We start from the raw sequence: 13452 nt of genomic DNA on the forward strand, positions 1-13452 counted from the left end.
TTGCCCCTTCTACACGCAGCCCAGACAGCGAATGGGACTTCTCCCAGGAAGCGCTGCCTAGTCAAACCCACCAAGAACCTTTCGGGAAATGTGAAGACTCCCCAACACTGCTTTCCGCATTACACAGATTGTCAGAAGGGCTGTAATCCCGTGTATCTCCCAATGTCAGTCAACAGACGGGGAGGTAACAAACCTAAGGAACCAAGAACAATGGGGAGTCGGACAACTCGGTACTTGGGATGCAATCGTGACATTTCAAAAACGAGGATTTGGATTTATGAAAAGGACAAGATTTTGTTGGCCTGGATACGCCCGAGGCTGTATACTGGCCTATTCCAAAGAATTTTGTATTTATAATTTTCCATGACGCCCTCTACATATTCTGGGTCGTACCATGGATGGATCTCTGTGTCAAAACCACAAGCATGGCGAAGACGGTAATAAAATGAACCACTCCATCATGCCACTTAAAATACTGTGTTTGAGCCAAAGCTGGGCATTCAATGACAATGTGTTGGGCAGTCTCATTAAATTCATTACATAATCTACATTTCATCTTTACGTTTTGATGCAAAATCACACATTGACGGTTTCGAGTGAGAAGTGACTGGTCCTGAGCAGCAAAGGGAAAGCCTTCTGTCTCACTTTTCAGGCCAGCCGAACTCATCCAAGCGAAGGACTCTGCAGGGTTGCCTACCTTCTCAACACTCTGTACATAAATCGATGCAGTGGTCGTTCACATAGCCTCCTTGAAAAACTGAGTCTGGGCCGATTTGATATGGCATTTTGCTTGATTGACACTCATTTCTGTACCGTCCAGCAGTACAGCACCATCAACAAAATCAACATTGACATTGAGATTATGTCCCACATGGAATGCCTTGTTTTCATCATGAGACATGCTTCACAAGAGGATCATCAGACAAATAAATGTGAAATTATTATCATTATTATTATTATTATTATTATTATTATTATTATTATTATTATTATTATTATGTTACTTTCTCATACTTGTAGCCAATAACACAACTGATCCGTATATATCTGACCCAACGCTATATGACTCGGGTAAGATTATTCTGTCTCACAAAAGTGTGTTTCGCAACGGATTGTCTCGGATGGTTACAGTTGGTACCACCGGTGTCTCATTCGTAGCCGTTGTCGCTGCCGTTTAATCTGGAATCCATGTTTCATGTAGCACTAACAGACATACGAGCGGGAACACCCGACGGTATTGACGTCCCAGTGACATTTCACGAGAAGAAGCTTAGCCTGTTTATAGGTCACTGTGGTGTTTGTGACAGTATGAATTTAATGATATCTAATGCAGTCTATAGACGAGTACTGACACGCATCCATTTTAGTTGTGAATGGGGGCGGGTGGGTAGCCTACTGGTAAAAGTGTTCGCTCGTCATGGAAGCCAGAACGGGTTCGATTCGCCACATGAGAACATTGAAGCCCATTTCCGGTGTCCGCGTCGTGATATTACTGTGATGTTGTTAAAACCAGACTCACTCACTCACTGAGGCTTTGGCGTAGCATAGTGGTAAAAGCGTTCTCTCGTCACGCCGAAGGCCAGGTTTCGATTCCACACAGGATACAATGCGTGAAGCTCATTTCTGGTGTCCCCCGCCGTGATATTGCTTGAATATTGCTAAACGCGGTGTAAAACCATACTCACTCACTCACTCACTTTTTATGGTTAGTGCTTGTTTGTGCTCCCCTGGACCCGTGAAGAACCGGGGTAGAATGAACCTTCAGCAATCCATGCTTGTCGTAAGAGGCGACTAACGGGATCGGATGGTCAGGCTAACGGACTTGGTTGATGCATGTCATCGTATCCCAATTGCGTGGATCGATGTTCATCATAACAATCACTAGATTGCCGTTAAAGGGTCCTGGCCTAGATGTTGTTAAAGGGGCCTGGCCAAGATGTCATTAAAGGGGCCTGGACTAGGCGTCGTTAAGGGGGCCTGGCCTAGACGTTGTTAAAAAATATCTCTTAACGTCTTTTGGTATGACTGGCCCTTGATCCAACCCCCGACCTTCTGCTCTTGGGTCAGACACTGTTTCCACTACACCAGGCAGACATCCTGATTCTCTGGTGTGAATGAAACGCCATGGTACAAACTGGATGCTGGACAGCATTGTACTCAACAAGTGACATCTACCCAAAAATTAAAGTACAGATCCACCAAATAAGGATAAGACATATGGATGAACAACCTCTTTATTACAATTAGGAGCGTGTTTCGGTGTAGGTTCTAACACGTTATCAAGCAACCAACATACACCGTGGCTCCTAAATGTAATAAAGAAGTTGTTCATCCATATGTCTTATCCTTACTTAGTACTCTAAATGCCTCTCAAAGGAGTTACTCTTCCACTGACTGTCTCCCACAAACACTAAACAAAGGGGACCGCCTCCGTGGTCTAGTGGTAGAGCGTCCGCCCGGAGAGCGTAAGGTCCGGGGTTCGATCCCCAGCCGCGTCATACCAAAAGACGTTAAAAGATGGTACTTGTTGTTACCCTGTCTGGCGCTCGGCATGAAGGGGCTAAAACAAGGACTGGTCGGCTCGGAGTCAGTATACTGTGTCTGAGTGGGGTATTCATGTTAAACTGCGGCATGGTATCTCAGTGTGCTAGCACTATAAATCGGCATCAGTCCGGACTAGTACAAGCAGCCACACAAACACACACACGTACATGCACGTCGCTATATATAAGTGCAATAATCTTGGACGCGACGTTAAACCCCATTTCACCTCACCTCACCTAAACAAAGGGACTCGAACTGCTCAACCATGTGTTCCACAAACACTAGCCCTACTCCACAAACAGTTTGAAAAAAACAAATGTAAAACACTCTATAAATCAGTTTTATTTGTTCATGAAAGATATGATAACAAGACCATGACACACTCTATCACAATTTCATATAAAAATATGTCTTCCTCAGACCATCTACAGTTTATCTGTACGAAAAGACAAGAGTCTTCCAAGGATCACTATCTAGTATACTTATATACATGGATCTCCTCCAGCCTCTAGCATCATGATGTATTAAATACAGCAAAATAGAAACAAATTAACCATTTTGATTAAACTGCATTATCAGGCTACAATAAATTAATGTTTATTTTACAAAAAAATATCTAGTTCCATAAGAAGACGCAAAGCATATCTGTCATTCTTGTCCTGTTACAGTGATATGTAAGCATGGATGAATGCATCTTCCGGAGGCAAGAGCATCCACAAGCCTACATCAAAGCCTAGTTTCTACACTTTGATAAAAAGGCTAGTGGACGATCTTGCCTCCGGAAGATGGGATCAATGTGGAATGCAAATGTTAATCATATACATACAGACTTCACTTTATATCTTATTGAATATCGGTAAAAGTAATATTAAATGGAATTTCAGTCAAAACTCTTACCCTCAGAGAACAATGCATTCCTGCTCAAGAGGAATAAATTATTTTCCTTTTGTTTGTATAAATAATAACAATAAACAAAGTCAACAAAATATGGAAATATTTAAAAGAAATTTCTCTTTGATAGTTTTCAGATTAATAAACACTTAGATGGAGCTTTGGAAAGGTGAAGATTGCAAGACATCAAGTGATTGACAGGTGAGTGACAGGCCACGCCCATATGTGAAATGTGCATGTGATTGGCATAACAAACATGACAATCTCATGACAATGACATGACAATTGTAATGTTGGGATGACACTTCTCATATCTTTGGTAAAGCACTCAAAAATGTACAAGAAAAATAAATATATGACAAAACAATCACAACTAACACTAATGAGCACTTTACAAGGTCAAGTGGTAATCAGCAGTTGTCAGTGCTGTACTTGCTAACATCAGGACAAATGGACATCATCAGCTTCACAAATGCTGGACAATATATCTTGTGACACTTCTATACAGGACAACAGATGTATTGAGCAGGGTATTCACGTGTTCACGGACATACAGTAGTGTGTACTCCAATGATGTGAACTCTCACAGCAGCATCACTATAGTACAGGATAACAGAGATGTTAAAGCTGTTTCAGCAATACTTTGTTCATGAATGCTATTCAGTGCATAGGCAGAAGTCTGTTTCCAGAATCACAATTCTTTAGGAACAGTGTGAAGATTGCACCATCTATCAGTGTTCCGTAGTGCAGCAGAGCGGAGAACAATTTATCAATGGTGAATACTGAACTGTATAATTCAGGTACAACGGACTCAGCACAATTCAAATCCCCATGTATACCCAATACAAGATGTACATTGTAGGGCAAAATCCTTAACCAAGACCTCAAAACTCATAAGCACTATGAACCGTTGCTGAAAACAATTAAAATTAATCTTTGATAACTTCTTATTTAAACAAAATTCTCAAATCAGTATTGAAAGTATTTTCACCCATATTTGTTTTCTTAAAAAAAATTAATTAATCACAAGAAGTAAATTTTTTCTTCCACAATTTCCTTAGCAAAGATTGCCTATTAGTATCATGTTAGATAAGTTTCACCACTGTGATAAAGGTTATAGTTCATATAAGGTCATATAATACTGCGACAGCGTTTCTTATGGTTAAACCATGGCCAATACACAGATTGAACTGGTGAGGCTTTGTTCAAATTGCACGCCCAAACAGGGTCTTAGGGTGCTCATCTCTCTGTTATACAGAAGCCCTCACATCATAAGTACAAAATACCTTTGATTTGTGAAATTTTGATTAATTCCCATTGTGTATTGATCTCCTCATGATAATCCTACAAAGCTGAATACAGCCTTGTAAATATTGCACTATTTACATAAGCTATTATTATGTATGAATGTTAATTTTTTAGAATGTTTTGTGACCAGATTGAAACTGGACGTTTGTAAACATCACAATAAGTGACCTTTGAATGGAATAGAAAGAGACTGACACACTTCACAGAAGTAACACAATGATGGCTAGGTTACGACACAGATAACATTTTCTTGTTTCTATAAAAGTCAACCAGCATGTCAAATTCTGTTCCGATTCCTCATTTCAAGTGTTCTTTTTCATTCCAATGTTGCACTTTTTGATACAACCTATTCTGATGGCAGTGATGCTGTTGGTGATTTTACAAAACGGAACGCCTTTATATTGTTTTCTTTTGTAAAACTAGGAATTTTCAATTTGGAAATAAAAAAATTAATTTAAATTAAACAAATCTACTCTTTCTCAGTGAAGAGAAGAAAAACACTTCTTGTGGCCTTAGATGTGTGTGCTGTAAAACACTTCTGAAATACCTAAGCTGTAAAGCTGCACTACTCACAAACCAATATTACCATAAGGAAATATTGTTGTATATAAACATAAAAAACAATTAAAAAAGTCAGAAATAAGTAACTCTACTCCCAATTCACAGATAAAAAATACTGAAAAAATATCTATCCCTAATAAGGTCTGACATGATTCACCAAGATGTGTGTAATACACTCATGATACACATATCACAATACCTTATTTGGAGAAACTGATTAAATTGTGATATGATAAAATCAACAAATCACATCATGCATTGTTTTACTGAGTATAATATCTGTACTCTGGTAGAGTTCATCAGTCCCAAAATGACAACTGGTCGGTATCTATAACGTCAAATAAATATTTATCTCATTGAAATGTCAAGTAGCACGAGATGACCAAAGTCTCCTTGTAAAACCATTACAAAGTTGGGGCTACTAAACATGTTTTCAATTATTTCTTATTCTGCTTCCATAGCTTTCGAGTATGTCTAATTCAAGAACTGTTTTTCATGCATTGTCTTCTAGATCCAGAAGTAATACAGGGTATAAAAATGGTACTTTCATCCACAATGGTCAATATATTGTCTTGGATTGCCACCACAGGCGGACTTGTCATTGGAACCGTTTGTTTAAGCCTTATCAACAACAAAATCTGTACAAATATTCAACACAGGATTTCATGACCCTCTGTCATAATACTCCGACGCCTGGAATGGCTGCTCTACTTCATCACATAATGCTCATGGGCTGATAGCCAGGATTCTGCTGCCATGATGGTCTCAGTGCTCTGGTACTGTGGCGTTCTGGCGCGGTGTTCTGGTCCAGTGCTCTGCTCCAATGGTCTGGAACCACAACAATGTCCTACGCCGCTGCTAGTCATTACGGAACAGGTTCTGGAGCTGACGAGAAGCTCAAGGTCAAACTCAAAGATGTCTGCTTGGCAGTTCTTACATTTCAACACTTGTCTGTTTCCCTTGCTTCATTCTGTCCATGAAACCAGGAGCTCTGTCAGTATCAATGGCACAATTTTTTCCAGGGACGTTGAGCAGAGCCAGAATTTCTTGAACGCTGCATTCTGCTCAGGCCCACCATAAGATTTATGTCTCCATCTGAAGGTCAAGGTCAAACCATGAACACTTCAACAAGGCACAAGAGTTGGATAGGACCAACTGTCACACACCCGAATCACATTTCATCAACCATTTCAATATGGCCGCCACACAGGTGCTGGTTCATCATGACCAGGTCTTCTTGGTGAAGACTTGGATGACTCCGAGTCTTCATGTCTTGGTGGTATGTCTCTTGATGAATCGGAAGACCCTGTCCCTTCCTCCGTGAGTTCAACATCTCTAACAGGTCGAGCGATCGGTCCTTCAAGTGCTAACCGGGAGGATGGGGACACAGGAGTGGGTTTCTCAACCTTTGGGGGAAGGTCCGACGGCCTTTGACCGAGCACCTCGTACGTCCTGACCTCCCCAGTGGGCAGGTAGAGGCGTGTCTGATACTGTTGGGGGGAGGAGCTGTAGAGATGGGGATACAGGAAGGTAGGGGGCAGCACTCGTGGCGGACTTCCTGCTAAATAGGAAGCCGCTGCTGCAATTGAGCTGGGAGGGTTGATGGAACTAAAGAACTCATGAGGGGTCATACCGGGGTACGTCCCATGAGTCACTGCGAGGGGCAGAGTAGAGATTGCACGGCTCTCCTCCAGAATGGATAGGTTGGAACTGCTGACTGTGTACGGCAGAGTCTGAGGGGGCACGAACAACGGTCTTGTCTCGGGGTACAACGGTTCCGGTATACGCGGGTCACTGAGGCGAACATCAGAAGCATTTGCATATGGTGGCAACACAAGAGGGAGCCGAGATTCTATGGTGATTCTGCGTTCTACTGGCAGGCGCGGCTCTAGGCTAGGGTAGTCTGGTCTCTGAGCTTCTGGCACCAGGGGTAGGTGGCGCTCATGGGGGACGAGGCTGTGGGTGGTGACAACAGGGTGATCTTGCAGGCCTTGGAGGCGAGATTCACGCTCACGAGATTCTACAGCAGAGCAATGGGCAGCTGAAACACGGAAATGATATGATTTATTTTAGTCATGAGATCAGATTTAGATTTTTTTTCAAACATTTTCTGTAATTCAAATCTAAATATAGGAGCAAGACTGAAAGACAGCATGGGATAGGCTCCATGACATACAGAAAAGTAAAGCTATGGGTTCAGGTTATTTGATAACATCAAGAAAAAGCAATAAAATCTTAATCATAACACAGGGTAGAGTAGACATAGCATACATCGTATCGTCAATGTAAACTCAACTAGTATGTGGTTTTAGTGAGTGAGTGAGTTGGGTTTAACGCCGCTTTTAACAGTATTCCAGTTATATCACAGCCTGTCAGCGTAATGTGGGAGGAAAGCCCGAAGTGATGCAGGTCTCAGACGTTTACCACTTTGGTGAAACCCTAGAGCACGGGTATGGTGTTGACAAACCTAGAAACATAATCGGGGTGAACCGGGATTCCAACCCACAATCATAGGTTTCTGGCGTGCCCAAGGGACGTAACTCTGCACGACGAATCGTGGCGCTTTAGACGACTGGGCCACCCGTGCCCCCGTATGTGCTATTGGAGTAGGGAGAGTTAAGAGACAATTGAGATGTAAACATACCAGCAAGGTGTGAGACAATGACAGACTGTGATTGAGACAGTGGGGTACTGTGGGTGGTGATGGTGGGGTAGATGACGTCCTTCGTGTACGGCACTGTGTCGTAGCCACCCCACCCTCCCCGCGTACTTTCTAACTGCTTCGTCAATACTTCTGGAAAATAAAGTTTCAGGTAAATTAAAACATACTGTTTTACATGAAAATAAAATAAGATAATATGGGTATTATTATCCTTTACTATTTCAAATATTGTTTTGCATGAAAATGCGATTATCACAATAACGAAAACAAATGATACATTTAAATAGATACTCCAAGGTAAAACATGTGTCACTGTTAAGTTTTTAATCTTGTCAGTTTTCAGAAACATGTGACTTATTTTCTTTGAAGATCATAGATCCAGTTGTACCTAACTTAGTGATGGTAAAAACCATCTTCTTTTTTGGAAGATTTTAAACATTTTCAGATAAAAAATTAAGCAAATATAAAAAAAGTAGAACTGGTGAAATGTCGAGCTATTCTTTAAGTAACATTAAAAATCTATCATGAGAGATTGAAATATTCTTGGAATACAACAAGAACTACAAAACACGAAAGGAACAATCCTAAATGTCATCCAACTTCAAATAATTCAGCAAATGACAAACATAATAAATAAAATAGAAATATAGTAGAAAGTCAAATGGGTTACTGGATCTTTTCTCCACCATTTTGCATCTAAATAGCAACAGGGCTTGACATAGTTGCTGGTCCTTTAGTTCGTGCCAAAGAGAAATGACAGAGGGCCATCTATTATTCGATTTCAGTGATCAGGTGGGGCAGTAGATAGCTAATGCTTAGACATAATGATGTAAAGATGTTTACTGACACACTACTATTAATTAATTAGTACTGACAGTTTCCAGATACACAAACAGAGCCAGGAAGACGACGTAACTTTACACACAGATGACCTGCAGACTTGTACTGTGTTTGGAAGACACCAAAGGTGTCACACACCCATTTCTTTTTAATCCGTATTTCAATTCAACAAGATACCACATTGAAGTATTGCTCGTACCTGTTGGGCGCAGTCCATTAACATCGGTGGTGTGGTGTGTTCTCACATCGGCAGGTCCAGACGATACGCGGCGAAGACGCTCTAGTTCAGCCAGGTGAGCGAACCTGCGATCCACGAGGGGCTCCGTGAGGGGGCTCCTTTCCAGTGTCAGTTCCAGGGGACCGACTCGATGGTGGATACGACGGTCGTCAGTGTGGAGCTCTGGAACACACGCTCAAGCTTAGAAATGTTTTTTAAGACTAGTCCAGAGGACCAAGTCTTTGATTTGCTTGTTGTTTAACAATGCACTCAGCAATAGTCAATGGGCGTCAAGATACAACAGATAACACGAGGTACTTTGATGATGAAGTTTGTTTGTTTGTTGTTTAATGCCCTACTCAGCAATATCCCAGCTATATGACAGCGGTCTGTAAATAATCGAGTCTGGATCAGACAATGCAGTGATTGACATCATGAGCATCGATCCACGCAATTGGGATACAATGATATGCATCAACCCAGTCAGCGAGCCAAACCACCTGATCCCATTAGTTGCCTCTTACAACAAGCATAGTCAGTATAGATCCTTATAATGTTGTCAAGCAATCTGCTTGACAACGGTATAAGGATCTATACCAAAACGTCTCTTTTTACAGTATTAAAGAAGTTGTTATCCATAAATTGTGTTTACTTTGTAAATGAAATCTGCAGTTTAACGTGCTTCGATGTGTCACAAAATGCTGCTCAAGGTCAGTCTCATATGTTAAGGGGGTCTGAGTCAGCTGTCACACAAACGGTACTTGATATACAAACAATATTTGATGTTGACATAGAACAGATACAGTTTTAGCTTCACTTCAAGTTAAACAAACATCGGCACATACAATGTATTCTTGTAAGTTGCTGTGAATGCAATATTTTGCAGAAATGCCCCCTCAGTGCACAAATGTACCTATCTTACAGAAAATAAGTTTTTGTACAGAACTTGTGCAGAATTTTGCATTTATCTACCACAGGATTTGTCAAGTACACTGCAGAATTTGAACATGTGAGTCAAAACCTAGTTTTAAAAGAGTAAAAGTTGCATATGTTTACTGAACTGTACATTGTTTTAATTAAATAATTTTAAATACTTAATTGAGGGTTTTTTTGTTATAAGGAAAACTGAAAAAAAATAAAAAATTTACAAACAATCTTTTAAACATTTCATGTTTTGGTGGTTAAATGAAATAAATATCCAGATTTTGTTTGAGAGAAGGTGACTTTTGTATTATTGTTTACCAAAAGTGCATGTCTATATTTACACTAGTCATCACCAGATTCACTTCAATAAGCTATTCTAGTCATGGAAAAGTTTATGAAAAAAATGTCTGCCACAAGTCAAACAGGTACAAAACTACAAAATTCACGAAAGCTAAGCTAAACGTTTGCAGAATTGTTTGAAAAATGATCGAAATTTTGTTGCAGAATTTACAAAAATTGACTGCAGATTTTTAGTTTTTTGGTTGCAGATTACAGCGGGGAGTGGTGTACGAGAAGTAGGCATTGGCAGTGTATGAGGGGGAGGTGCTGGGGGTGTCAGGGGGAGGCGCTGGGGGTGTAGGGGGAGGGGTGTGTTGAGGGGGTCAGATCCCGGGGAAGGAGGTAGGCGTGTTGTCACAGGAAACACAAAGCCCAGCATGCCATGAGCAGGTCCACATGCTATTGTAGCCATGTTCAGTATGTCCAAGTAGCCCGGGTGTATCTCTAACATTGATGGATGATAAATAATGACAGACTTCAGCACTTATCAGGCAGGGTGATTGTAGCCGAGCTAAGCCCCCATTCAGACGACTCCTGAGCTTTCAGCTTCAAGGGCCAGGTGGAGATGGAGAAACCAACAATACTATTTTTTAACAATACATGCAGCTGATGAGAGATTTGCTCATTTGCAGCTCATGCTGTCCATTTTATGTTTTACAAATCACCGTAGTGGTCACATGAACGATAGCAAGGTGGTCATTGTATGAAAAAGTAGCCGTTTGGCTCTTGACCAGCTGTGACGGACACTTGAATAGACAAATATTAGTGTCTCAAATGACCTCCAGTATAGCTGGTGGCTAACTAAGAGCGCCATCTATTTCGTCCTCTAATCCATTCTGCATGGCTTCTTTGTGTGGTCGGGGCATCCCTCGACCTCGTGAGAGAATGCATGTGCGTTTTTTTGTGTGCAGTGGGTTAGCCAAAGTTGCTGCACCGGCCACACTATGGTTTCGTAGGCAGCTAGTGTTGGTGTTTAACTAGCCATGATTGCCCTCTTCAAACACTTTTAACACTGATAATACACCAATGAGATCCCTACTTCAAGCCCCAGTTTTTTCTTTCAAATGTCCTTAATGAACCAATTTGCAAAATGTTCTCACTTCTTCCCTGTTTGTCCATGAATAAACGAGGCAAGTTGGAGCTATTCTAATATTGATGTAGCAAACTATCACAAAGCCTGTGACTCATCACAAATCTTTAATCATAAATACAGTTTTTGATTTTTAAAAATTTACATCCCATAATCTTATTAAAAAAATAATTAAAATTTCTGCTCCAAATATTTACAAAATGATTTCCATGAAAAGATTAATACCATACATATTCCTATTATCTCTTCTATGAATAAAATATGATTATTTATTTTTATAATGAGCAATCATCAATATTCATGGAATAAAATCATTAAAATGTTAATTCATCCCCCAAACACATATATCATTTATGATTCTGTACTAACCAATCTTATTAAAAAATATTGGTTTTAAGTTTATAATTTTTGTCCTCTGGTTGAGTTAAATGGTAGAGTGTTTGAATATGAGTGAATGAGTGAGTTGAGTTGGCGCCGTCATGTAATGTTTAATTAATATCACTAAGTGTCAAGCTGCATGATGAAGAAAAGCTGACAGTGACACAGGTAGCAATCTCATTAAAATCAGAACTTAATGCCGCTATCCCTACACTTTGTGTAGTGGTATGGAACACCAAGATCTGATCTTAATCAATCTCATTAGAATTAGATTTTAGTTTTCGCTACCGCTAAACAAAGATCTGAGGACATCCCATTACAGGTCACTTCAGAAGGACCTTTCGAGAACTTTGACCGACCAATGAAATGACTGACAAGAAATCAACATTAGCCAACCAGAAGACAGCTTTCTCACACATTGCAACACAAGTTTCAAACTGGCGACGACACTTTGAAACATATTTCAACGTATTCTTGATTAGAAATTTTAAAATTATCAAAAGAACATTCTTGAATGGGTAGACTGTATGGATATAATCATAAAACTCGTAACTGTTGTTCAGAATACCCTCTGTTAAATATTTTGAGGTTGCATTATTAGAAAACACATTCCGACTGTCACTTTCATGATCTGGTAAGGGACGCTCTGATTGGTTGGATGAAAGGTCGTTCCGACGTGACCCGTAATGGGATGTCCTCAAATCTTTGTTTCGCAATAGCGAGAAATAATATTTGATTTTAATGAGCTTGGATCTTAATGAGATTATGGTAACAGACATCTATCATTATAGTTAAAGACTCTAATTAAAGGCATGGCGCTGACACACCAAGGATTATAATCAGTGCAAATCTGGGATTCGAACCCAGGACTAAAGGTGACTGAGCAAGCATATGAAATCGAGTTGAAGTCAACCCTTACTTGTCTTACTTCGCGGTTCCCGTGGTCCATCTACGGTAACTTTGATGGCTTTCTGGTAGATGGCGATCTCTGGTGGGTTGGTGCTCACGGTGATGGTCAGCGAGAAACTCTTCCCTAGAACAAGATGATATATAACTATTACTATTACATCACAAATTTTAAAACCAACAAGACTCTACTAAAAATACACAGTTTTTTAGACATCTAAATGTTTCCAAGTGATGCCAGTATCACACTGGGAATACGGCAACTTGGAGCCATATTCTCCACAATGAGAGTCATATCTATTTTCAAATCATAACCTGGAATAAATCAATACAGGAGATTAAAAAAACTAAAAACACTCAAAGATGAAATATTTGCTCACAATGAATTCATCCTGAAACTGAGCGAGATGTACCAGCACAGCCGCAAAATCTATCTCACTGTCAACATGAGTCATTCATGTCATGAAATCTTAACAAAACGTCAAACATATATTTAAAAAACACATTCTAAAAATACATTCAGAGATACTAAAAATAATGAACATGAAACACAACCAAAATGTTACCTTAACACAATCAATGCTAACCAAATATCTCTGAAACAATGATGGAACGGCAAAGGTTAATTCCCCCCAGGACTACATCTTTTATGTTTTCCATTAATTATACATCATCAGCACTAACTGTTTACAGGTGATGTTGGGAGGAGATGAGAGCTGCTCTGGTCACAGACAATGGCCTGCCAGCAGCACAAAGTCATCATTACGGAACCATATTGTTTATCATATTCTA

General features: G+C 40.1%; 1 protein-coding gene across 6 annotated transcripts in view; it reads right to left on the reverse strand.

The window, feature by feature from the left end:
- Positions 1–2878: 2878 nt before the first annotated feature.
- Positions 2879–13452, reverse strand: part of LOC139473694 (runt-related transcription factor 1-like) — a 66434-nt gene continuing 55860 nt past the window's right edge. For 5 of the 6 annotated variants that reach the window (XM_071256404.1, XM_071256405.1, XM_071256403.1 and 2 more), the window contains 4 exons: positions 12674–12787; positions 9006–9206; positions 7949–8098; positions 2879–7345 (listed from right to left, as the gene is read on the reverse strand). In XM_071256404.1, the coding sequence (XP_071112505.1) occupies positions 6495–7345; positions 7949–8098; positions 9006–9206; positions 12674–12787 (1316 nt within the window). In that variant the 3' untranslated portion in view covers positions 2879–6494. The remainder of the gene's footprint in view (positions 7346–7948; positions 8099–9005; positions 9207–12673; positions 12788–13452) is intronic. The other variant, XM_071256400.1, reaches the window with a different exon arrangement.

Source organism: Haliotis cracherodii, unplaced genomic scaffold, assembly GCF_022045235.1.
Source record: "Haliotis cracherodii isolate W230 unplaced genomic scaffold, xgHalCrac1.p SCAF_3, whole genome shotgun sequence".
Taxonomy (NCBI): Eukaryota; Metazoa; Mollusca; class Gastropoda; order Lepetellida; family Haliotidae; genus Haliotis; species Haliotis cracherodii.